Source organism: Amblyraja radiata, chromosome 4 (genome assembly GCF_010909765.2).
Source record: "Amblyraja radiata isolate CabotCenter1 chromosome 4, sAmbRad1.1.pri, whole genome shotgun sequence".
Taxonomy (NCBI): domain Eukaryota; kingdom Metazoa; phylum Chordata; class Chondrichthyes; order Rajiformes; family Rajidae; genus Amblyraja; species Amblyraja radiata.
This window is the reverse complement of record NC_045959.1, coordinates 1,807,976-1,835,763: the sequence shown is the minus strand read 5'-3', so window position 1 is coordinate 1,835,763 and position 27,788 is coordinate 1,807,976. Positions and strand designations below refer to the sequence as shown.

At 42.1% G+C, this 27,788-nt stretch overlaps 1 protein-coding gene across 8 annotated transcripts in view; it reads left to right on the top strand.

Moving 5' to 3' along the window:
• The window catches only part of rims2 (regulating synaptic membrane exocytosis 2), a 922,071-nt gene that overhangs the window by 745,851 nt on the left and 148,432 nt on the right, over positions 1–27,788 (top strand). For all 8 annotated transcript variants that reach the window (XM_033018897.1, XM_033018898.1, XM_033018899.1 and 5 more), the window contains one exon: positions 23,400–23,617. In XM_033018897.1, coding sequence (XP_032874788.1) covers positions 23,400–23,617 — 218 coding nt within the window. The remainder of the gene's footprint in view (positions 1–23,399; positions 23,618–27,788) is intronic.

Sequence of the window (27,788 nt, the reverse complement as noted above, 5' to 3'; positions counted from 1 at the left end):
TTAAATATTAATTTTTTTCTGTCTCCATAGATGCTGTCTGATTATCCCTAGTATTTATTTGTTTATTTCAGATTTCCAGCATCTATGTTTTTTTAATTTTCTGGCACAAAATATTTTAAAGAACATGGGTAGGTGACGTTTCGGACTTCTTCAGACTGACCCCAAACTAATTCAGAAGGGTCTTGACGTGAAACATCATTGCCCATGTTCTCACGAAAAGCTGCCCAGAAATCCAGCACTTTGTGTAAACCTACACCTGGAGTTCATATTTCATAACTCCAGTGCTGGGACCCCAGCTATTTACAATATATATTAATGATCTGGATGAGGGAATTGAAGGCAATATCTCCAAGTTTGCGGATGACACTAAGCTGGGGGGCAGGGTTAGCTGTGAGGAGGATGCTAGGAGACTGCAAGGTGACTTGGATAGGCTGGGTGAGTGGGCAAATGTTTGGCTGATGCAGTATAATGTGGATAAATGTGAGGTTATCCATTTTGGTGGCAAAAACAGGAAAGCAGACTATTATCTAAATGGTGGCCGATTAGGAAAAGGGGAGATGCAGCGAGACCTGGGTGTCATGGTACACCAGTCATTGAAAGTAGGCATGCAGGTGCAGCAGGCAGTGAAGAAAGCGAATGGTATGTTAGCTTTCATAGCAAAAGGATTTGAGTATAGGAGCAGGGAGGTTCTACTGCAGTTGTACAGGGTCTTGGTGAGACCACACCTGGAGTATTGCGTACAGTTTTGGTCTCCAAATCTGAGGAAGGACATTATTGCCATAGAGGGAGTGCAGAGAAGGTTCACCAGACTGATTCCTGGGATGTCAGGACTGTCTTATGAAGAAAGACTGGATAGACTTGGTTTATACTCTCTAGAATTTAGGAGATTGAGAGGGGATCTTATAGAAACTTACAAAATTCTTAAGGGGTTGGACAGGCTAGATGCAGGAAGATTGCTCCCGATGTTGGGGAAGTCCAAGACAAGGGGTCACAGCTTAAGGATGAGGGGGAAATCCTTTAAAACCGAGATGAGAAGAACTTTTTTCACACAGAGAGTGGTGAATCTCTGGAACTCTCTGCCACAGAGGGTAGTCGAGGCCAGTTCATTGGCTATATTTAAGAGGGAGTTAGATGTGGCCCTTGTGGCTAAGGGGATCAGAGGGTATGGAGAGAAGGCAGGTACGGGATACTGAGTTGGATGATCAGCCATGATCATATTGAATGGCGGTGCAGGCTCGAAGGGCCGAATGGCCTACTCCTGCACCTAATTTCTATGTTTCTATAATACTAAAATACAAACCAATTTAAATAGTGTTTTTAAGATTTCCATGTGGACTCAAAAAGAGTACTTGTATCAATTAGTGTTAAATAATTTATTTACTTGCAATCTCAAACCTCTGCTCCTGTACATTTTCTAATTTCTTATCTTTTAAACAATACTGATTATGGTGAAAAGGCTTTGGGGTATGTGAGCATGATTCATGGCATAACCTTTTTTTTAATAGTAATTGATATCAGAAGCTATTTTACCTGCAGCGGCTGATCCAGTTATGTTTCTAGGAGTTTTATGATGCTAATAGTGAGAGTTGGTGATGCAAATACTATTTAACATAGAAAATAGGTGCAGGAGGAGGCCATTCGGCCCTTCAAGCCAGCACCCCCATTCATTGTGATCATGGCTGATCAGCCCCAATCAATAACCCGTGCCTGCCTTATCCCCATATGCCTTGATTCCACCAGCCCCTAGAGCTCTATCTAACTCTCTCTTCATCCATCGTTGGGATAGGTGGCTAAACACTAATTTTGGAGATGATCGTTGCTTGGCAGTGTTTAGTTTAGTCTAGTTTAAATGTAAGAGTTCTCAACCCTTGCCTGAATATAGTGTTGGTATTGCTGCATACTCACTTAGGGCTGCTTCACTAAAGGAGTTGTGATTGGGATTAAATGTTTTGTAATGTCAGCAGACATTCCCACTTGTGATCTTGTTATGGAATTAAGTTAATTAATGACTGAAGTGAATGAACTGTAAGATTGACCATAAATAACTACACAAATCTTCATTTGGTTGTTAGGATTCTAGCTGTTCAATGTTTTTCTCTTGACTCCCATTTAATTTTGTTTTACCAGAGCTCCTTGATGCCAAGCCTATCAACATTGTAATGCAATTACAGAATCACATTTTAGTTCTTTTCTATACCAATGGATTAATTAGCCACATCGTTCTGGATCAGCCCCACTCTCTGAGTTTGCTGCCTGTCAACCTATATTAACCTGATACCGCTATTGAGGAGAGGCCAAGCTGATTTTCTCATGCTGAAAGTTTTAGTGAGCTGCAAGTGGTGACAAGGCCGCGGACTGTGCATCCTGAGGCCCAGTATCCAATTAGAATTAAATAAATAATTTAAACTATTTTAAGTACAATAATAAAAATAATAACATCTTATCAGCATCAACCTTTTTACTCGAGGTCATCAAATTCATTCAAATGCCATTAACATCTTGCCTATTTCTTCAACAATCAGGATTCACTCGCCACTTTTTGAGTTGGGGGGATGGCCTGTATTATCCCCCAGTTTTTGGAGATCGAGCAACAACAACAAATAATAATTGTGCCCCCCTCCCTCCGCTCGGTCGCTCCGCTGCCTCACCGGGTACCCCCGAGGCTGGTGATGAGTGATCTCTCAGCCCCCCCCCCCCCCCCCACTTTCAAAAACGTTCCATGGCCCCTGATGACTGCAGTTAGGTCTCAGACAAGTACAACGGGTAATGCGAAGAGAAAAATACTAGAAGGCAATATATATTGTTACAGTTATAGAGAAAGTGCAGATTTCTTTTTAAAGTGAAACAGCTATAACATGGTAGATTGGAAGATCGTGGCCATACCCTTAACTTATGAGAGGTCCGTTCAGTAGTCTGATGACAGCAGGGTAAAAGCTGTTTCAGAATTAGGTGGGGCGTCTATTCAAGCTTTTGTATCTTCTGCCAAATGGGAAAAAGGAGAAGAGATTATGATCGGGGTGTGGTCCTTGATTGTGTTGACTGCTTTCCTGAGGCGCACAATGGAGTCGATAGGTGAAAGATTGGTTTCTGTGATAGACTGGGCTGCATTTACAACTCTCTGCAATTTCCAAAGATAGACACCAAATGCTGGAGTAACTCAGCAGGACAGGCAGCATATAACCATATAACAATTACAGCACGGAAACAGGTCATCTCGGCCCTTCTAGTCCGTGCCGAACACTTACTCTCACCTAGTCCCATTTACCTGCACTCAGACCATAACCCTCCATTCCATTCCTGTCCATATACCTATCCAATTTATTTTTAAATGATAAAATCGAACCTGCCTTCACCACTTCCATTTGAAGCTCATTCCACACCGTTACCACTCTCTGAATAAAGAAGTTCCCCCTCATGTTGCCCCTAACCTTTTGTCCCTTAATTCTCAAATCATTCTCTTGTTTGAATCTCCCCTAGTCTCAATGGAAAAAGCTTATCCACGTCAACTCTGTCTACCCCTCTCATCATTTTAAAGACCTCTATCGTCCCCCCTTAACCTTCTGCGCTCCAAAGAATAAAGACCTATCTTACATAGAAACATAGAAAATAGGTGCAGGAGTAGGCCATTCGGCCCTTCGAGCCTGCACCGCCATTCGATATGATCATGGCTGATCATCCAACTCAGTATCCCATCCCTGCCTTCTCTCCATACCCCCTGATCTCTTTAGCCACATGGGCCACATCTAACTGCCTCTTAAATATAGCCAATGAACTGGCTTCAACTACCTTCTGTGGCAGAGAATTCCACAGATTCACCACTCTCTGTGTAAAAAATGATTTTCTCATCTCTGTCCTAAAAGACTTCCCTCTTATCCTTAAACTGTGACCCCTAGTTCTGGACTTCCCCAACATCGGGAATAATCTTCCTGCATCTAGCCTGTCCAACCGCTTAAGAACTTTGTAAGTTTCTATAAGATCCCCCCTCAATCTTCTAAATTCTAGCGTGTACAAGCCGAGTCTATCCAGTCTTTCTTCATATGAAAGTCCTGCCATCCCAAGAATCAGTCTGGTGAACCTTCTCTGTACTCCCTCTTGTTCAACCTTTCTCTGTAACGTAGGTGCTGAAACCCAGGCAACATTCTAGTAAATCTCCTCTGTACTCTCTCTATTTTGTTGACATCTTTCCTATAATTTGGCGACCAGAATTGTGCACCATATTCCAGAATTGGCCTCACCAATGCCTTGTACAATTTTAACATTACATCCCAACTTCTATACTCTGGAGAGAAGGAATGGGTGACTTTTCGGGTCATGACATTTCTTCAGTGATGTTGGGGGGGGAGGGGAGATAGATAGATAAAGAGGAGGGTGAAAGGTGTGAAAACAGGGCAACGGGTATGGAGATCAAGGAAAATATAGAATAGATCATTGTTAGCTGGGAGAAGGTAACAACGAAGCAAACAGAGATAAAATGTAATCGGAGACAGTAAGACTGGTCAAAGAACTGGGAAGGGGAGAGTCGGAGAGCGAGGGGAAGCAAGGGTTACTTGAAGTTAGAGAAGTTAATGTTCATACTGCTGGGGTGTAAGTTGCCCAAGCATAATATGAGGTGCTGTTGTTCCTTCATACACAATTATCTGCAATGTCCTGCAGTCTTGGGCAGAGCTAACATGGATACTATATTTATAGAAGTACTCTGCTCATCCCATTTACATTTCTGACTAAATTTTATTAAAATGTATTAATTATACATTGTACTTTAAAATAGTAAGATTAAACGAGAACTTACCAGTTTGAAGTTTGATCTGTATTTTATGAGGAGTTACGATGAGGGTATTACGTGAAGAACCCGCTCAGTGCGCAGGCGCGGCATACTTCCAAGCAGCGGTGGAATCACAGATAGACACAGTTATTTTGAAGTAAACATAGTAAAGATAAGGAGACATCAATTTATTAGTTTGATCCATATAATGAGGGTGGGAGTGGAGGGCACGTAATACCCTCATCATAACTCCTCATAAAATACAGATCAAACTTCAAACTGGTAAGTTCTCGTTTAATCTTACTATTTTACTTCGGAGTCACGTGAGTGACTACGTGAAGATTTCAAAGCTCTGTGATTTCAAACCGTGTAACAGTTTCATTTCACTCACTGCCGAAGTTCTTGAGGGAGGAAGTGTTATCGTAATGAACCAATGAGTCTATTTGTAGAAAAACACAATGGTATTTTTTAAACAATAACAACAAAGAATTAAGTTGCTCCCCTGGGCTTAAATTAAATATTTGCAGTTCGTAAACCTTTACTGCAAATAACCCAGGTTTTGCCAACGGCTTATTATAAAATTTCTGAACGGTCTTTTCCCTTCCCACCATCCTGCTGTAGCCAGGATGTGGTCTATAGGCATGTCCATCCTTTCGCCGTCGACATGGATGCTGCCCTGGTGGAATAAAATTTGTACATGTTAGTGTTTATCCCAGCAGTTTCTAGCACCTGCTTGAGCCATCTCGCAATGGTTTGGCTCGTACCCCACCATAAGGTTTTTGTGACTGACCCACAAGGCTTTTCATCACCCTCGAATATTCTGGTTGTGTCTATGTAGGATAGTAGGTGGGTCATGGCACATAACCGTGGTTCTGGTGGGTAAGCCACGACTGGATTAGGTGTTCCTGGTCTGCTCTGTTTGACCAGTCGCTGGATAACGACAGATCTGGTCTGGAGCTGTGATCATGTTGTCCAGTCGCAATAGGTGTAGTGACTGGACCCTCTGAGCGGATACAAGTGCCATCAACGTGAGCGTCTTTAGTGTAGCTTGCTCGAGGCCGGGGGATCTGGCTGGTGGCCATTCCCTGAGATATGTCAGGACTACACTGATATCCCAAATATGGGTATACCTGGGCTTAGGGCTTGATATTGTAAATGCCCTTCATCAGTTTTACCACCAGTGGATGGGATCCCATCGCCTGTTGTCCTGGCGCTGGTTTGAGATAAGCAGAAAGAGCACTCTGCGCTGAGTTGATGGCACTGTAGCTGATCCCTACATCGTGGTGTAGATGGCCAGGAACTCCAGTATGTTGGTGGCTGTAGCTGTTGCGTATGTTGTCCCTGTTTCCTGGCAGTACTTCTCCCTTTTTTGATGCTGGTTAAGTACTGCCTCTTGGTGGATGTTCGAAGGGATGCCGAAATGGTGGTGATGGTTTGTTTGGACAATCCCAGTTCCAGGTAAGGTCTGTTCAAACTTGCAACCCAGGCGTTTAATTTTCTCATGGCATGGGTGTTTAGCTTACCTGGTAGGTAAGTAGCTGATAGCCAAATATGTCTTTCGACACACCATTGCCAAATCATGTTGACCAATTTGTCGCATGATAATGATTTTATGCCACCCATATGGTTAATATAAGCCATCACCGTAGTATTTATCAATTTGTAACCGAACATGCAAGTGCTGCATATTAGATACATATGCTTTTAAACCATAAAAGGCGCCCAACATCTCTAGATAGTTAATGCCCAGTGTAAGTAGTAATGATGTACTCTAGGTTAGTCCATCTACCACTTGTGCTGGATATGGAGTTAGTCGCTCCCCAGCCTTGAGCACTGGCATCTGTTTGAATAACTAAAGTAGGGTTAGTGATAAAGATAGGGCTGAAACTATGCCAAACGTTTTCTGCCCACCACTGTAGCTCTGATATTGCTTCAGTGGGTAAGTTCATGACACGATCATAGTGACCTGTATGTCGTTTTATTGCCCGTACCTTTGCTCTCTGTAAATCTTTTGATAGTGCAAAGGTCCGAATTGTGTAGCCGGAAATGCTGCTACCATTTCCCCAATTACTCTTGCTACTTGTCGAATAGTTGGTCGCTCGTTGACCATTAATTTGTTGCATGATTGTGCTAATTCAACCATTTTTGCCTTTGGCAAGGTAACAGTCATATGGACTGAGTTAATTGTGAAGCCCAGGTAGTCCATGATAGTGGATGGCTTCAACTTAGATTTATCTGGATGTAGGACGAACCCCAGAGTTTCGAGGAGCTGTTTTGTAGCTGATACTGCTGCCACAGCCAATTCCATCGTTTTCCCTACTATGAGAATATCCTCCAGATATGCCATGACAATATGTTTTTGTTTTCTTAGTATTGCCATGGCTGGGTTCAATATTTTGGTGAATAATCTTGGGCTGAAGTTCGCCCATAGGGCAATGCTTTGTACCATCCAGATAAATTTTAGGTATCTGCGATGATCCTTGTATATGGGTACTAGATAGTAAGCATCTTTAAGATAAATGCTTGCCATGAAGTGTCCTTTGGAATTCAGTTGTTTGGCAGTAACATATGTCTCCATTTTGAAATGTATATACTTAACAAATTTGTTTAGTGATGTTAAGTCAATGATGATGCGACAGCCACCATCTTTTTTGGTTTTAGTGAATATATTCGATACAAATTCCAAAGGTTCATGTTTGGTCTTTTCGATGACCCCCTTTGTGATAAGTCTCACCAGTTCAGCTTGTCCCTCACGTTTCTCTTTGACGGAGGGAGAAATACCCTTTGGGGCCATTGTTGAACTGGCGGCGTTTTTTCTGACATGAATTGTATTTTATATCCTCTAATGCTGTTCAGTATATACTTGTCACTCGTGACCATACCCCATGCTTCTTTAAACAAGTGTAATCTCCCCCCTGTTAATAAAGCACCCTTATTCTCTATATGCTGGTAGGGACCAGACCCACCTACCTCCATGGTTATTGGCGATTCTGTTTCTTCATTTTCCTGAAGATTTTGTTCTGACGTGCTGGCGATGTTGGGGGGAGGCGCATTTTCCAGAGGGTCCGCTGCGGGCCTTGATCTAAAAAGATCTTTGGGGATAATGTGCGGACCCCAAGCGTTCACCAGTCCCATATTGCGGACGTCGACTGGTGGATGCCGTGGGGTGCTGCCGCTTGGGTATCGGAGGTCTTGGTTTGCTCGTCCCGGGGCCTGCCCTCATTAGGCCGAAGGTTTTTAATGCTTCCTGCATCTCCTTCAGTTTTTTATTGAAATCTTTCCCAAATAGCAGCGCGTCCGTCTCCGCAGCTGGGGCTTTACACAAGCCAGCAAATTTGGGATTGAGGGCAGGTCTTATGTTTCCCTCCGGAGATTGTTGATCTCAAATTGTGTGGTACACATTAATGCCAGCACATCCTGCTGGCAGGTATCCATCTCCGTGGTCTCCACGGAAAACGAGCAAAGGCTGTGATGGCCGACATCAGGAGCCTTAGGATCCGCTGTAGCTTGAGTTCTTGGGTCCGGATGTGTGACCCACATGCCCCCAGATTTGGCTGTTGACACTTTTTACTTTGAGGGCCTCACCGTTTTCTGGTGCTGTGTTGTTTCAGCACCTCAGCGAGCACCTTTTCCAGTAATGGTTGATGCTGGCCGCCATTCTTGGTTCCAGCGGTGCTCCAGCCCGTGGGGTTGCTACAAGCGGTCCATCACACCCAACAGCTCTTCATGTTCCTGCACCCCTGGCATACTCCCGAATTCGTCCGCCTGCCCCTGTTCCAGACCAGCCCAGCCCTGGTCACCAATGCTAGCCTCCAGTAATGAGGGAGCAGAGGGCAGTGTACAGAACACTGTGGAGGGGGTGCCTGACCTCCCTCCGCGAGAGCGCTCTTTCTGCGCATCTCGCTGGAGCTGCTCCAATTGCTGTTGGATGCAACTCAGGCGGCTGTCTCTCCTCCATTTAGGTGGAGACATGTCCCCGTCCGACGAATCGGACGCCACCGGCCGGATGCCTGTTCGGATGGCTAGACATCCAGCCCGCAGTTCAGGCACTAGCGGGACTGGGCTCGGCGCGGTGATGGGGATAGCGGAGCGCCCGGTAATTGTTCCTACCGCCTTCTTCTGGAGCTTTTGTGCCTTGTAGATGCGAGAGCGCCCCTCAAGCAGCGCGTCTCGCAGGCACCTGCTCCGTGAGCCGCTCCAGCGGCTCAGGCGGCTCTCTCTCCCCCGTGCGGGTGGAGAGACGTCCCGTCCGACATCGGGAACACCTGCCGGATGCCTCTCGAGTGGCTATGCATCCAGCCCGCTGCTCAGGTGCTAGCGGGCTGGCCTCGGCACGGTGTCGGGGAATTACGGAACACCGGGTAACGCTCCTACCGCCTGTTGCTGCCCCTCTCCCCGACGGGAAGACGTTCCTCCTTGAATGGGGGACAGTTTTGTTCCAGAGCCTTTTTCTCTGCCTGTAAAAAAACACAAGCAGAAAAAGGCTCACCTGTAAAAGAAAACCCGACCTCAGGGTACTCACCTGACGGTCCGGTTCATTCTGTAGCGGGAGAGCCTAACTCCCGTTGCAGGCCGCTGTTGCACTGCTGGCGTAATGCCGCGCCTGCGCACTGAGCGGGTTCTTCACGTAGTCACTCTCGTGACTCCGAAGTAAAATTATTTATTTAACCTTTTCCTTGCATTATACAATGTTTTACCTTTATTCTTGCGCATGTTGTCAATTTTAGAAGTGTGGACTCTTCTTGTGAAATAAATCGTGTGGTATTCTCCACCGAAGGAAAAGGTAAATCAATGGATTGCACATTCGTTACAGCAGGTTGGAGGTGGGTGGGATTGAGTTGCTGGGATAGGTAGTGGATGTGCTACAGATCAGGGCTTGGTGGAGAGCATAGAGCACTTGGAACAGACTAGTGAGACCTTAGGAGGGACTTGTTGAACATGCTGAAGAGGAGCAATTGACAGAGGGCAAGCTGAAGGCTGACTTGAATTCCTGAGGAGTTAGAACATGTCCTCGAGCCTCATGAGGCACGTTGCAAAAAACACCATTTTAGGAGACGACAATCTTCATTTACCTGACGGGATTTTAGTTTAGAGATACAGCATAGAAACAGGCCCTTCGGCAGAGTCCACACCTACTGGTGATTACTCTTTTACACTAATTCTCTGTTGTTCCATTTTCACATCTGCTCTGTGTACATTCAGGGCAATTTGCAGAGGCCAATTGATCTATAAATGCACATGTCCTTGGGATTTGGGAGAAAACCCAAATGGTCACATGCAAACTCCACACAAACAGTACCTGAGGTCAGGATTCTAAACCTGAAAAACCAAACAGATTTGTGAGGTTTAAAAGAGGCACTGTCAGCAACATTCATGAGGTGAGGTGCCCCATTTCTTGATTAAAAGGGCATACCAACATAGTTAGATTATTTCCTGTTTTCGAAGTATAACATCCTATCTGTTCATCAGGAATTAATGTGGAATGAATGTTTTCCTCAGGAGAAGTTTTGCTGAGCCCTCCTGTGAGTATTAAATGACCCAATCCTTTGTTTTCGATGACTGATTTGGACATGAAGTATTACCTAGTTCATAAGGTACAAAATGTGTTACCATGGAAACAATTAAAATAATTTATACAGCTGTCCTAGAGACAAAACCAACAAAGCGTGGAAATTAAACATCACCATATTTTGGATTGTCTCAATATGACGCATTTCATGGGGACTCACATGATAGATTTTAGTTCTTAGCAGATTGGCAATGTTTTTGATTATTTCATCAGCCTGCCAGCATGTCCTTCATTTTATTCATCATCAATCCATTTGGAATGCCGCATTAGAGCCCAAAATATATTACTCTCTTCTGAATAGGAGCAGTGGACTCAATCCAAATGTAATCATTGCTGGGAGTGTGGCCACTAATTTTAGGACTTCAACAATAACTCACTAATACTGGTAAATACTGAATCATAAGGTCATAAGGAATAGGAGTAGAATTAGGCCATTTGGCCCATCAAGTCTACTCTGCCATTCAATCATGGCTGATCTTTCTCACCCTCCTAACCCCATTCTCCTGCCTTCTCCCCATAACCTCTGACACCTGTACTAACCAAGAATCAAAATACTATTAAGAAACGCACACCTCACTTTGTTTATTCTCTGATTCTTTCCATTATTTTCAGGCGTTGCACTGCGTCATTAGTAACTTGAATTACTCTATATAATTAGTTCAACAATCTCTAAACAAAAAAGAGACTTCACCCAGTTGATCTGAAATGACAGAATAGCATTGTGCCATTTATTCAACATGCTGAGAGCTGTTCATTCACTGAATATGCCAATTGGCTGTCAACAAAGAAACGTAGCTATAAAAAAAACACTTGTCAAACAGTCCATTTAATTAGACATGTTCTTACATCGTATGCTTGTTGTGATGTTGGGTACATGTCAGATTGACATTTACTATACCAACATGCTCATGGTAGGATGAACTCACATGAAAAGGACTATTTATAGTAAACAACGATAATGACAAAAAGGTATGTGACTGGGTGATGGCACAGCCCCTCATTGTCAGCAGGCAAGTGAGGAGGCGCTGTTGATCCCTGGCATGTCCCAGCAGTTCAGTCTTGCATTCAAAGGGGAGGCACTGGAGGTGTTGAGCCTGCTCCAATGGCTCAGTCTTAGCCTCAATGTGGAGACACTGGTGGTCACTGGTATGTCCTCAAATAGGAGTCTCTTGTGATCTTGGGCCTTGTGAGGTGATGGCAGTCTCAGGCTTGTCCTGGCAGCTTAATCTTTCTACTCTGTGTGGGGACGCAGTTGCTTATCACCTGTGGGCAGGTGAGGAAACGTTGGCAGTCATGGGCTTGTCCCAGCAGCTCAGCTTTACTCAAAGCCTGCAAAAAGGGAAGCACAGGTTGTGGAGACGTGGTTTTTCTCTCCTTCCTGGCTGGAACTGCCTTGGTTTTGAGAAGTAGGGTTGATGAGGTGCACGTGAGTTCATCTAATAACAGCAAACTGGATGCAGCTGTTGCCCTCTGACTGTGGCCTCAGCTCAGCCAGAACGCTGCCCAGAGTGCCAGTATTTTCCTGCAGGAAGGCTCTACTCTTCATCTCCTCCTGTCACATCTGCAGTGAACGTATCAGAGTGGCATTTTCGGGAGGAAACATCATCAAATACTACCCCCCCCCCCCTCAGTGATGATCCTGGGACGTAAAAAAAAAGTTACCTGAAGCAGTTGCCTTCAATCTACCATCATGAGCACTATTTAACTTCTGTAAATTGATTAATTATATGTGTACATTTATTTTCCCTTGGAGCAACTTCCTTTAGGTTTATTGAGAAGTGTTGGTCTTGGTCCTACTGCCATCTTTCCATTTTATCCACATATGAAGTCCACAATCTACTTTCATGAGGCTGCCTAGTTACCAGTGAATTCTCAATTGATTCTTCTCCAAGACACAAATAAATTGTTTGGCCATTTGGATTTCTGAAAGAAGGGATTAAACACTTTGAACATTGGCATTCCGATGTGCTCAGATCATTGAAGATTCTTCCATTTTGCAACTAGCCCAGTAAAGTCATGCCCATATTCTCCACCAGTGTGGTGTTGGGAAAGACACCAGGTCAACAATAACTGCACTGGCACACTTGTGGGAGGGTGAACATGTCAAAAGTTTTATTCCTAGTTAAGGACGACAGTGACAAGAATCAGTCCGTGTTGGGGTGCAATCTTTCGTCATCTGTGGGTAAGTGAGGAGATGCTGCCGATCTCAGGCATGTCCCACTAGCTCAGTTCTGGCCTTAAAAATGAGGTGCTGGATATCTCGGGCTTGTCCTGGCAGTCCAGCCTTGGCATCGAAGAGGAGTAGTTGGCCATCTCAAGCTTACCCGGGCTGCTCAGTATTGCGTCGAGGAAATGCTGGTGGTCTTAGTCTTGTCTTGGCAGCTCAGTCTTACCTCAAGAGGAGATGCTGGTGGTCTTATACTGGTATCTCAGTCTTAGCTTTGAAGAGGAAGCTTTGGCAACCTCAAGTTTGTCCCATGGCTCAGTATTGGTCTCAAAGAAGTGATGCTGACAGACTCAGGCTTGCCCTGGCAGCTCAACCTTTGCACCCCATGTGGGGGCTCTGTACCTCGCTGTCTCTGGGCAAGTGAGGAGGTGTCAGCAGTTTCAGACTTCACCCAGCAATTCAGTCTTCGCTATGAAGAAGGAACTCTGGCAATTTCATACTTGTTCCAGCAGTTCAGTCTTGGCCTCAAACAGAAGGGCCTGACTTGTTCCAGCAGCTCAGTCTTGTCCTGGCTACTCAGTATTACTCCAAGTCTGCAAAAAGGGAAACACAGCTAGGAGGGAGGTGCTTCACCTCCTCCTCACTTCCTCCTACTTCCTCTCCCTTTCTCCTCCTCCTTCCTCCTCCTTTCCCCTTTTTCCTCCTTTCCCTCCCTTCCTCTCCCTTCCTCTCCCCTCTCCTCTTCCTCCCCTCCCCCCGAGCAATTCTTATTGTAAAATCAGTTCTTTCCTTCTAGCGCTCCATGCTTCAAATGGCCAATATGAGGACAAACCTGATTAGCGCAGAGGCATCCAGTATACTCAGATGCCACTTTCAACCATGCGTATATGACGCACAGAATGTGCAGTCCACTCATCTGGAAGCATTACACGTGAGGCCTCCCTCACTGACTGCTACAGGGATCCTGCCTGATTGAGTAGAAACTGAATCATGGAAAGTAGCATGAAAACCCATCTTGGATACATTGGCTTAGCTTATGACTAGTCTCCTTCAGACCCCCTAGCCTGAACTGTTAACTCTGATTCTCATTCTTCTAACTCTGATTCTCATTCTTCTAATGCTGAGTGTTTCCAGCATTTTAGATTTTTATTTGATACATAAACCCTTTTCCATCTTTTTTTAAATTCTGTTGGTAACAGATTAATATACCTGATATGGGGTATAAATAAATATTCACCCCCATTGGCATCAAAAGCGTAGCCTGTCAGTCAGCCTTGTTATCTTCACAAATGAAAGTGCAGGAAACGCACTATATGACTGCAGTGTACATTCAATAACACCATGAGAATCTAAAGTCAGATTTTAATTTATTTAAAGTTCCAGAGGTTGAACTTCAAGTAGTCATAAGTGTTTGAATAAGAAAACTAGTTATGAGGTTTTTTCCCTTCTGCATCTCTTGATAAGCAACTTTGCATTAAGAAGTTGATAATGAGAAGTTAAACAGACAGGAATACTGCCCTCAAACATTCAACACTTTCTCCTTTTTCTCAAGGGCAGTTATTCGTGCTGAAGTTGACCTGCAGATACTGGGCTTACCTTGTAGGCCACCAAATTGTCGGTCAAAACATGGGACATTATCTTAACTTACATTAAATATCATTCCATTTATCCAGGGTCTGTACACTGTGAACGTCTTGATTGTAATTGTGTTTTAGAAACTTAGAAAATAGGTGCAGGAGTAGGCCATTCGGCCCTTCGAGCCTGCACCGCCATTCAATATGATCATGGCTGATCATCCAACTCAGTATCCCGTACCTGCCTTCTCTCCATACCCCCTGATCCCTTTAGCCACAAGGGCCACATCTAACTCCCTCTTAAATATAGCCAATGAACTGGCCTCAACTACCCTCTGTGGCAGAGAGTTCCAGAGATTCACCACTCTCTGTGTGAAAAATGTTTTTCTCATCTCGGTCTTAAAGGATTTCCCCCTTATCCTTAAGCTGTGACCCCTTGCCCTGGACTTCCCCAACATCGGGAACAATCTTCCTGCATCTAGCCTGTCCAACCCCTTAAGAATTTTTAAAGTTTCTATAAGATCCCCCCTCAATCTCCTAAATTCTAGCGAGTATAAACCGAGTCTATCCAGTCTTTCTTCATATGAAAGTCCTGACATCCCAGGAATTAGTCTGGTCATCCCAGGAATCAGTCTGGTTTTGTCTTTCCTATGACTGGATAGCACACAACAAAAGCTTTTTACTGTACCTCGGTACACATGACAATAAACTAAACTAAACTAAATTAAAGAACTTAGCCTTTGAATGTCCGGACATTTGGGCTGAAACTGCTTTCAAGATAGCTTAAAATTTATTTTAGGGGGTCCTGCGAGACGAATGAACAGTAGATTTGGACTGCTATTTGTTTTATTTTTCGGTGTAAGTGGGCAATACAGATAGATTCTTATCAATATACAGTGACAATTGTTCTATTCATTGGTGAGACCACAGTTGGAGCATTAGGTGCAGCTTTACTCGCCCGGCTATTGGAGGGATGTTATGAAGCTAGAAAAGGTGCAGAAAAAATTCACAAGAATATTACCAGGACTGAAGGGCTTGAGTTATATGAAAAGGCTGGGGCATTATTTCCTGGAGTACAGGAGGCTGAGGAGTGATCTTATAGAGCTTTCTAAAATTACGAGAGGCCTTGATAAACTGAATGGTCACAGTTTTTTTTTTTCCCAGGATAGGGGACATTAAAACTAGAGGACAGATTTATGGAGGGAGGGCTAAGATTAAAGGGGACCTGAGGATGGTAGCTCTATGGAACGAGCTGCTTCTGTGGATGTGGTAAAGGTGGGTACAATTCCAATGTTTAAAAGACTATTGAGCAGGCATGGTTTGGACAGGCAAGATTTAAAAACACATTTGGACAAGAATGGTTTAGAAGAATTGAATTGAATTGAATACATTTTATTAGCCAAGTATGTATACAATTAAGTCATTTACCTTGGTGCTTTCCTCACATGTAACAACACGATATACAGTAGACAATTAAAAATAAAACATAATTTAAACATGTGAAGAATGAAATAAAATACCAGAGCAAAAGGAGGCTACAGATTTTTGGCTGTTGAGTAGAGCTACTGCTCATGGAAAAAAAGCTGTTTTTATGTCTGGCTGTGGCAGCTTTGACAGTCCGGAGTCGCCTTCCAGAGGGAAGTGCTTCAAAGAGTTTGTGGCCAGGGTAAGAGGGGTCGGAGCTTACCCGCTTGCTTCCTGGCCCTTGCAGTACAGTTCGTCGATGGGGGGAAGGTTGCAAACAACAACCTTCTCGGCTGCAGACTCCGGATGTCACATTTGGTGGCTGAGCCAAACCTGACCATGATGGAGAAGGTGAGGACAGATTCTATGATGGCAGTATATAACTGGACCATCATTGGCTTTAGCAGATTGTGCTTCCTCAGCTGCTGCAGGAAGTGCATCCTCTGTTGGGCCTTTCTGACTGTAGAGTCGATGGTGGCCTCCCATTTAAGGTCCCTGGAAATGATGGTTCCAAGGAACTTAAATTACTCCACAGATGTGACTGTGGTGTTGTTGATGGTGAGTGGGGGGAGGGGAGGGGGAGCTCTCCTAAAGTCTACAATCAATTCCACCGTTTTAAGAGCATTGAGCTCCAGGTTGTTGCGATGGCACCAGGAAGGCACCTGTGTGACTTCCTGTCTGTAGGCAGATTCCTCCCCATCCTGGATCAATGTTGTGTTGTCCGCAAACTTGAGAGAGTAAAGGAAAGGGGAGTACGCAGCCTTGACGGTCAGCGAGTCAGAGATGTGCTTTCCCAGCCTCACATGCTGCTTCCTGTCTGTCAGGAAGTTGGTGATCCACTGACAGAGGGGTTCAGGCAAAGTCAACTGGGAGAGTTTGGAGTGTAGTAGCTCTGGCACAATGGTATTGAATGCAGAGCTAAAATCCACAAACAAAATCCTTGCATAGGTCCCCTGGTGCTGGAGGATGGTGCAGGCCTAGGTTGACTGTGTCATCCACTGATCTATTGACCCAGTATGCAAACTGCTCTGGGTCCAGCAGGGTTTTTTTCAGTTGGGCCAACACGTCTTTCCAGGGTCTTCATGACTTCAGAGGTCAGTGCGACAGGCCTGTAGTCATTAAGACCAGTAATCCTTGGATTTTTGGGTACGGGAACAATAGTGGAGACTTTGAAGAAGGCAGGGACAGTGCAGGTTTGCAGGGACCGATTGAAAATGTCGCCAGTTGTTCGGCACAGAGCTTGAGGGTAGAGGGAGAAACATTGTCTGGTCCTGGAGATTTCTTGAATATCATACAAATAAAGGCAAATGAGACTAGCTGGTGTAGGGAACCTGATCTGCATGGACAAGTTGGGTCAAAGGTGTGTTTCTGTGCTAATAGTCTAAAGCGTACGTTGGAATTTGCCCTTTTTGATGCGTGAAATAAATTATGTGTGCAACGTCAGCATTCAATTTAAAATCTCACAAAAAGGGAAATTGGCAAGGACCCCATTAAAAAACAAAACAATGTGGTTTTCACCATCATTTATGCATTACAGCTTCTACATGTGGTTCCTGGTGATAGCTGCCTGCAGAGATTGCACCTGTCATATCTTTGCTGCTGAGAATCATGAGAAAAGTGTAACAGTTCAAACGAACCTTTATCCAGGGAGCCACTGGGCTGCTCAAGTCCAGCATGGAGTTGAGATAAAGCACAGGGAAGGAGAAGTTTTTTTTTTTTTTTTTTATTAGAAGTACGGTAAATTACAATAACACACAACACATATATCTTAATACATTTTTTGTACCGCTTCATTTTTTTTTTTTTTAAAGCTTTAAGAAAAAGATAGAAGTAAGGAAAGTAAAGAAGGTGCGCAAAAGTTGTGAAGTGCAGGAGAGTGTTGGGAAAAGAAAGCCCCTTAGAAAAGAAGTTAGAGAAGGAAGTAAAGTAAGAAAGTAGACCCTAGAAAAGTAAGAAAAAGAAAGTAAGGACAATCGCTCTATTATAACATTAAACTCCGCAGAAAGACTACCAACCAAGTCTGTTTTTGTTGTTTTATCTCCCAATGCCAGGTCCTGATACCATTTATTTATTTATTTATTTTTAAAATTACTATTGCACCTCATGCTTGTAATAGGTCCATAAACGTAGACCACGTCTTTTGGAATTGGTTTGCTTTATCTGCTAAGAGGAATCTCATCTCTTCCAGATGTAATGTTTCAAACAGGGAAGGAGAAGTTACATATTTTCTACATGGCAAAGCAACAAACACCTCACTACCCCACCTGTTAACCGACAAATGCACAGATCGGGTCCCATGTTGCAAGTGGCATCATGCCACGGTGAGATATGGAGATTGCTGCATGTAGCTGTGGAGCCAATTATACAGAAAGACTGCTATATGTTATGGGACATCCAACTATGCAAGTAGAAATGGGCTACTGAGTAAAAGCTCAGGCCAGCAGAGAGCAATACACTGATGGATTTGTGGGTTAATTTGTCATATCTCCTTTGTGATTTTGTGGTTATAATATACTGCATATGCCATCTGATCTGTGTTGCAAAATGCAGATATGGATGCTCCATACCAGATGACATCTTTAGATGTGTATCTGAACCAGGGAAATCTTCTGGCATGGTGGAGGTTATTATGGAGGGTGTCAGGTAATCTTTGGAACAATTTTCCAATGGTGGCTGATTGACCCTTCTGGTTTATGTGTAATCTAAGGCACCAAGGCAAGTTCCTGGTATGTGAATACTTGGCCAATAAACGTACTTACTTACTTAATAAGCAAGTGTGATCTAATACACACAAGTAAGTTCCTTTTTTGTAAACATGGTACTCCTCAAGATATTACTGAAATCTCTCACATCAGATTATTTCTTGTTTATATGATTATTCATTTAGTTCTAACAATATTTTAGTGCAAGTTGTGGTGTAAAAAACTGCTTATGTCTAGGAAGGACATGTCCAGAGCATGTGGAGCAAAGTTGCATAAACTAGTTGTTTATTTGCTATAAATGGTAGGTGGAAAAGGAAATTAAGAATATGGATTTTTGTGATATGTGCTCTTGACCTGTGATGAGAGTATTGGAGTAGAATTTCTGCTCCGTTATTTATTTCGAAACTTATGCTTTCGCACACACAAAAAAATGCAATACTGAATGTGCGGACATCTTAATGCTTTCTTAATTGAGGTTGGTTGGAAGTTTAACAATATGATCAAGTTAGCTTTACTCTTTATGATGGTGTCCTGATCTGCAGCAGGGCAAAAGGAAGCTGGTTCTGGATCTGGCAGGAAAGAAAGTAAACACAATACTAGCATTTATTTAGAGAGACAAAACCAGGGAAGTAATGTTGAGGCTCTATTACAAATAGGCTGGTCAGGCTGCATTTGGAATATTGTGAGTAATTTTGGGCACCATATCTGAGGAAGGACATGCTGGCTTTGGAGAGGGTCCTGAGGAGGTTTACGGAATGAGTAGGTTAACATATAATAAGCGTTTGACGGCACTGGGCCTATATTCACTGGAGTTTAGAAGAATGAGTGGGGAATCTCATTGAAGTACAGAATAGTGAAAGGCTTTGGTTGAGTGGATATAGAGATGTGCTTCCACTAGTGGGTGAGTCTACGACATTCTTTTAGGAAGGAGATGAGGAGCAATTTCTTTAGCCACAGGGTGGTGAATCTGTGGAATTATTTGCCACAGAAGGCTGTGGCGGCAATGTCAGTGGATATATTTAAGGCAGAGATAGATAGATTTTTGATTAGTACGGGTGTCAGAGGTTATGGAGAGAAGGCAGTAGAATAGGGTTCGGAGGGAGAGATAGATCAGCCATGATTGAATGGTGGAGTAGACTTAATGGGCCAAATGGCCTAATTCTAGATGTAATTTTTGAATAAAAGCTCAGCATCAGTAAATGGTAATCATAGACTGTGATGAAAACCACAGGTTCACTGATGTATTTTACGTGATGAAATCGAACACAATTACCTGGTCTGGTCTATGTGTGGCTCCTGACCCAGAAAACAGTGGTTGACATTAAACCATTTAAAACCGAACACTACCAAACCACTCATTATAAAGACAAAGGTGTTAGGAGCTGCCTTTCCTGGTAAAATCCACAGTTCATGTCATCTTAAAATGAATGTGTCAGTGCCGGGTGCTAATTGTAAAAGCAGCATGTGCACATTTAGCCCTTGCTATTCATGAACTGAACACAATGGCCATCCATCTGTGCCATTAGTAAACAACTGTTTTAGTTCAACAAGTGACCTCTTGATTACTATTTTAAGTATTTTCTCAGAATATGTTAAATGTTTCTGATTGCCTCAGTACTTGGTAGATATGCTTGGCATTTTACTGGAGAAATTCTCAATATTAACGGCAGTTCAGAAAAGGAACTGCTTTGTCTCGACTGGAAATTTCTGATTGGGTAGCACTATTTATTTCAGTGTAGCAAGGCCAAAAGTGCACATTGGATTGTGTGAAGTATGATTATTCCAAGGACAGCTGTGTTTTCTTAAAGTGGAGCTGGATGTGATCCTTCTAACTTGATTAACAATTGGTCTAGGTTTAGGGATAAGTCTTTAAGAACAAGAAGTACTGACACTTTTGAAAAATATAAAAATGGATAAGTCTCCAGGTCCTGACAGGATATTCCCTAGGACATTGAGGGAAGTTAGTGTAGAAATAGCCGGGGCTATGACAGAAATATTTCGAATGTCATTAGAAACAGGAATAGTCCCCGAGGATTGGCGTACTGCGCATGTTGTTCCATTGTTTAAAAAGGGTTCTAAGAGTAAACCTAGCAATTATAGACCTGTTAGTTTGACTTCAGTGGTGGGCAAATTAATGGAAAAGATACTTAGAGATAATATATATAAGCATCTGGATAAACAGGGTCTGGTTAGGAACAGTCAACATGGATTTGTGCCTGGAAGGTCATGTTTGACTAATCTTCTTGAATTTTTTGAAGAGGTTACTAGGGAAATTGACGAGGGTAAAGCAGTGGATGTTGTCTATATGGACTTTAGTAAGGCCTTTGACAAGGTTCCTCATGGAAGGTTGGTTAAGAAGGTTCAACTGTTGGGTATAAATGCAGGAGTAGCAAGATGGATTCAACAGTGGCTGAATGGGAGACGCCAGAGGGTAATGGTGGATGGCTGTTTGTCGGGTTTGAGGCAGGTGACTAGTGGGGTGCCTCAGGGATCTGTGTTGGGTCCTTTGTTGTTTGTCATGTACATCAATGATCTGGATGAAGGTGTGGTAAATTGGATTAGTAAGTATACAGATGATACCAAGATAGGGGGTGTTGTGGATAATGAAGAGGATTTCCAAAGTCTACAGAGTGATTTAGGCCATTTGGAAGAATGGGCTGAAAGATGGCAGATGGAGTTTAATGCTGATAAATGTGAGGTGCTACACCTTGGCAGGACAAATCAAAATAGGACGTACATGGTAAATGGTAGGGAATTGAAGAATACAGTTGAACAGAGGGATCTGGGAATAACCGTGCATAGTTCCTTGAAGGTGGAATCTCATATAGATAGGGTGGTAAAGAAAGCTTTTGGTATGCTAGCCTTTATAAATCAGAGCATTGAGTATAGAAGCTGGGATGTAATGTTAAAATTGTACAAGGCATTGGTGAGACCAAATCTGGAGTATGGTGTACAATTTTGGTCGCCCAATTATAGGAAGGATGTCAACAAAATAGAGAGAGTACAGAGGAGATTTATTAGAATGTTGCCTGGGCTTCAACAATCAAGTTACAGAGAAAGGTTGAATAAGTTAGGTCTTTATTCTCTGGAGCGCAGAGGTTAAGGGGGGACTTGATAGAGGTCTTTAAAATGATGAGAGGGATAGACAGAGTTGATGTGGACAAGCTTTTCCCTTTGAGAATAGGGAAGATTCAAACAAGAGGACATGACTTCAGAATTAAGGGACATAAGTTTAGGGGTAACATGAGAGGGAACTTCTTTACTCAGAGAGTGGTAGCGGTGTGGAATGAGCTTCCAGTGGAAGTGGTGGAGGCAGGTTCGTTGGTATCATTTAAAAATAAATTGGATAGGCATATGGATGAGAAGGGAATGGAGGGTTATGGTATGAGTGCAGGCAGGTGGGACTAAGGCAAAATAATAGTTCGGCACGGACTTGTAGGGCCGAGATGGCCTGTTTCCGTGCTGTAATTGTTATATGGTTATATCACCTTGATGGAGAGGGGACGAAAAAAAATAGAGCTGCAGAGTATGGAGAAGTTCAGGAATGGGCTGCCAGAAGTGAGGGCATCATGGTGGAGTAGTGGTAGAGCTACTGCATTGCAGAGCCAGAGGCCCGGGTTCGATCCTGACTATGGGTGCTGTCTGTACAGAGTTTGTACGTTCTCCCCTTGACCGGCACGAGTTTTCTCCAAGATCTTTGGTTTCCTCCCACACTCCAAAGACCTATAGGTTTGTAGGTTAATTGGATTAGAATATATGTAAAATTGTCCCTAGTGTGTGTGTAGGGCAGTGTTAATCTGCGGGAATCGCTGGTCGCTACGGACTCATGGGCCGAAGGGTCTGTTTCCGCACTGTATCTCTAAAACTAAAACTAAAAACATAACCACAGCCACTGAATTTGTCAGTACTGGTGTGAAGAACTTCAGGGATAAAGAAGAAGCCAGAATGAAAGGAATGAAGAGATTCTGCAAGATTGTTATGTAACTCAAGACTATGGAGTGGGAACGAGCAAGGTCATATTAAAGCTAAAGTATTATCAGACTCAGGTGAATCTATGGGCACAGGTGGGCAGGATGAACAAGTCCTAGATTGGTTTTCAGTTTTGTTTGCAAGTTTTGGAAGGTTACAAGGTAAGAGGCAAATTGAGAAAGCATTACAATAGTCAGATGTAGATGTCAAAAGCCAGAGGTGAGCGTCTCTGCAGAGGTGCAAGTGGAAAAATATAATGTTATGGAAGCCAAAGTCAGCAAGTTTGATGCTGGACAGCGTGTGGTAATGAAAACTTAGCTCCAGATCAAGTTGCATGTCACGTCTGCAGAAACTAGCTTAAATGTAGATACTGCCCATGTTTAAGACTAGAATGAATGAGGAGTTCTGGAACAGGAACAAGAAAACAAAAACAAAAAAACATGTATCATAAGAAAAACTTAATACAGAGGGGTTAAGATAGAGAACCTGAGACTTTCTTGATTTATTTGTGTGCCCTTCTCCACCACTCACTGGAAAACTCAATCATCTCATTAGCATCATTTAAAAAATTGAACAAATGATTAATCTGATTATATTGGAATCGTGATTATTTCATTGTAGATATTCCTTAGAGTTGACGTTTCAATCAATGCCTCTGCTCCCACTACCCACTCTGTACCTCAATTTTATATCATACTGGAAAACCCATGAACATTATTCTTGCTGATTGGCAGGTCTTTTGCAGTCCCAAAGAAAACCAGCAATAAATTCAGGCCCCAGGGGGCACTAGAGGCAGCAGCATTTCAGAATAATGTTGAGTTGCTGGTTTAGTTAGCTCATGGCACACCCAAAATGAATGGTTATAATTCTTGTCTATAGCTATTTAATTATGAAAAAAATGGAAAACAAATTCTGTAAAACCAACTGCTGCATGTGTCTGCAAAGTTTTCATTTGATTTTGTTTGTCACTTCAATTAATATCAGACCTTCCAAGGCCATCTTAAGGTATCAGAGAAATGCGTTATTCTTGCTCTGCAATGCCTTGAGCTGAATTGCTTTGTCCTCGTATTTCCCAGTCCCTCTGGTTGAAACCTATCCTATTGTATCTTCCTCTCTCTTTTCCCCTGTCTTTTCTGTTGATTTACTTATCTGTATCAACGGCTCACAGTGTCTTTACATCTAAACTGCAAAGCAAACAGATGGCGACCTCAGAAAAGAACATGACGAAAAGCACCAGTGTGATTGGAGATATGTACAGCATAGAGAAGAATGATGGCAGCCAATCCGACACAGCTGTGGGCACCGTTGTCACCGGTGGCAAAAAACGAAGATCGAGTATCGGCGCCAAAATGGTGGCTATCGTAGGTCTCTCAAGGCGTAGCCGCAGTACATCACAGCTAAGTCAAACAGGTAGGTGTCACTTTTTCTCAAGAAATGTAATGCCATTGGGTCTATGCCTCACAGCTGCAAAATAATTATTCCAAATGCTGAAGATACTTTCCAGATCAGATGAGTGCTGGTTAGAGAACTGATTTGAATATGTTTGTTCAGCTTCTACTTTGCTCCAAGTTTTGAAAATAAGAACAAATTTAATTAGCATTTTGATAGTGGACTTTTGGACACATTAAGCTCCAATCTCCATAATGGTTCTGAGAGACACGATGTAATGAATGAGTGAAAGGGTGCAACTAATTGTTCCAAAATGCCTTATCACAGGTTTATGTCTGAAATGAGCCATACAAAGTAACAATTATGTTCAAAGTTGATGGTTATAGTTTGGATAGTAAGGAATAGCCCTTTCAACCTATGTTGACATCTGCACTCAAACACAAGAGTTAAATTGAGCTGGCTACAAGGTCAATCAGCCATGTAAATGAGCAAAGGATATGTGCAGATCTGAAGTCCAGGGTGTGCTGAGGGACATAAGGTCGCAATAGAAAATCCACCTTGGCTGTGCTTCCTAAAGCAGCTGCACATGGCTTTGGAAATGTGACTGAAAGGAGATATTGACCCTGTGCAAGGTACGTGATGAAATTTCAGTCAAATATTTTTATTTATTTTACTTAATTCTAATATTTTTATAATTAATGTTTTAATGTGTTGCATTAATAATTTTATAAAAAGTTGAGTAATTTTCATTTTAGTTATTTGAAGTAATTGTAACATCTCTGGGAAAAAAACATAAGCATTTAAGAAATACACATCTCTGCCTTTAACAGACTTTGCCAGGAGCCAAAGTTTCATTTCCTGTCTTTCATCCTGTCAAAGCTTATCAGAGTGACTTGGAATCGGACTCAGGGCTATGCCACCTGAGGCCTAGTTGTCACTAAGGCCTTACTACAATTTGTTAAACACAATGTGGGAGGGCAAACATCGCTCTATATCTAGCCAGATAACAATGTGCAGTGCCTGGAGGCTTGTGCAAATGACAAATTGAATCCAGCTCAATTCAGCCTGAAGTTGATTATACATTGTTAGTTCTCAAGAAGGTTGAAAAGTGCTCCCACAAAGCAATGGAACATTTCTATCTTTTGGATGGAGTTTGTCCACAACACTAATAATAAAATATGCTAGTTTTGATTTAAGTGATAATGGAATGAAGAATACCATTAATTTATTGAATTACATGTGATTTTCTTACAAATATTTCAAAAAAAATTAACAGAAAATATTTATATTTTTATAATTTGAAAACATATATTAAATAAAAAGCAAATTTATATTTGCATTGTTAATATCAGTGCACAAAAGGTTAAATTGCATAATAAATATTAATGATTTCTTATTAAAACATTACAGGCAACAACCAAATAATGGGGGTTACCTTTAATGGTTACCATTCTAGTAATGGAAATTAGCCTTTACAGAATTCACAAATCATGACATAATTTGAGATATGGAATACAATTATTTTTCGCAAAAATTATGTGAAAATAAAATAAACAAATAAACATATTGATTTCAAGTCACATTTGAGTCACACTCCAAATCTGAGGAAGGACATTATTGCCATAGAGGGAGTGCAGAGAAGGTTCACCAGACTGATTCCTGGGATGTCAGGACTGTCTTATGAAGAAAGACTGGATAGACTTGGTTTATACTCTCTAGAATTTAGGAGATTGAGAGGGGATCTTATAGAAACTTACAAAATTCTTAAGGGGTTGGACAGGCTAGATGCAGGAAGATTGCTCCCGATGTTGGGGAAGTCCAGGACAAGGGGTCACAGCTTAAGGATAAGGGGGAAATCCTTTAAAACCGAGATGAGAAGAACTTTTTTCACACAGAGAGTGGTGAATCTCTGGAACTCCCTGCCACAGAGGGTAGTCGAGGCCAGTTCATTGGCTATATTTAAGAGGGAGTTAGATGTGGCCCTTGTGGCTAAGGGGATCAGAGGGTATGGAGAGAAGGCAGGTACGGGATACTGAGTTGGATGATCAGCCATGATCATATTGAATGGCGGTGCAGGCTCGAAGGGCCGAATGGCCTACTCCTGCACCTAATTTCTATGTTTCTATGTTTCTTTAGCATGCATGGATGATGTAGCTTTGTGTTCTGGAAAATCACAATACAGACGGCTTGTATGAATGGAACTCGTCCATAATGCAGGGGTCACCTGTACATTGCCATTCATATTTTTCACAAATGTTTATGATATTCAGCTTTGTGTCATCCATTTATTCCACTCTATACTTCTGTCCCCACTAGCAAAGTTTTCATTGAGTGTTTTTGATTTCTCGCAAATTTGTGTATTCTTCCAGTATATACTGAATTCAGAATGTGTGGCATGCACTTCATGCAATGTTAATTCAAACTATGTTGCTCCTGTTGATAGTGCATTATGTGGTATTTATAAAGGTAAAACATTTACATTTTATGCATTAGAACTATTCGTTTTCCTCCATATATTTTGGACTACATGCGATGCACTCAAGCTCCCTAAAATTGTTTAGGTTAGCTATCTTTTGTTCACCTACATAAAATTATATTGAAATTATAAGATGGCAACAGGCCATTGGCTACTACTAATCCATAGTGGGGCATGCTCAGAGCTGTAGTTCCAATACCATGAAATTACCTTCTTACTGTATCCTTTTACTCAGTTTGTCTTTAACCAACCACTCTTATGATTTATTATGATCATGATGTGTTATAATTATGATTTTACATGATTTGTTATTCAATCAGAACTTTGGGTGATTATTTAATTTGTGTAAAAGATCATTCTGCTGTGTTCCAAATTCTGTTTTTGATTTTAGTTTGAATACCCTCACTCATATATTTGTTTCTCTTCATAGTATTTTATCTAGTTGGTGTTTTAAAAGCATATTAATACAGTCCTTAATCTTCTCCAATCTTCTAACAAAAATAAATCTTATTTTTTCGCCTTCATTTGTTATCAAATTTTAATATGTCTGTAGTAATTATGGATACAAAATTTAAATATCCCAAAATTATACGCTTCAAAAAACATGTTTAAACACAGCCACTGAATTGTCTTTCATTTTTTTAATGTCTACATATACTAATTCTACTTGAATGTTCCAGCGCCATGCAAAATCTTGGCATTTGCTTTGATCTAAGATAGTTTTGTTGTGTGCTGTCTGAATGTATACAATCAGTCTATTTTTTGAGGACAATATGATTTATTTATAAATTAATCTATTTCAAAATGGCCACGCAAAAATTCATATGTTTATTTGAAATGAGAGCGTTTGTGTTTACATAAGAAGAAGAGCTTCCACATCTGCTGAAATCCTTGCCTGTTCTAAAATGTTCCAAAATAAGAGGCTTACTAGGGGTTATGAAATATCCATGGAGAGTAGGATTAAGGAAAATCCCAAAACATTTTATGTCAACATTAAAAATGAAGGTAATTAGAGTGAAGGATAGACCACTTAATGACAAAGGAGGAAATTAATATCTGGAGCCAGAGGAAGCGAGGGAGGTACTAAATGAGTACTCACATTGGTATTCACCAAAGAGAATGATATGGAGGATTATGAAATCAATGGGGATACTTATTCCAGGGCATGTAGAAATCAAGAATGAGGAGGTGTTGGATATTCTTGGAGAAATTCTATGGGACAGATTTATGTTCATTGGGAAAGACAAGCATTATCTAGTCAGCACAGATTTCTAAGAGGGAACTACTAGCACTAATTTGATTGCGATTTTTCAGAAGGAAACCAAGGACATTGATAAGGAAGAGTAATAGATTTTAAGTACCCGGATTGTAGTTAGGCAATTCTCTGCGTCTGATATTGTAGGGTGGTCCAGAAGTGAAGGTACATGGAATCAAAGAAGGGCTAACTAATTGGATCTAAAATTGTAAAAACAAGTAACTCCAGATGGCTGGTTTACCAAAGAAAGACACAAAATGCAGGAGCAACAGTGGGAAGGCAGCATCCTTGGAGAACATGAATAAGTGATGATTCAAGTCGGGAACCTTTTTCAGATCTAAAATTGGCTTCGCGAAGGGAGATAGAGGATAGTGAATGGATGGTTTTCATTTGAAAGTTTATGGCGAGTGTTGTATCGCAAGGATCAGTGCTGGAACCTTTGCTGTTTGTGATATATATTA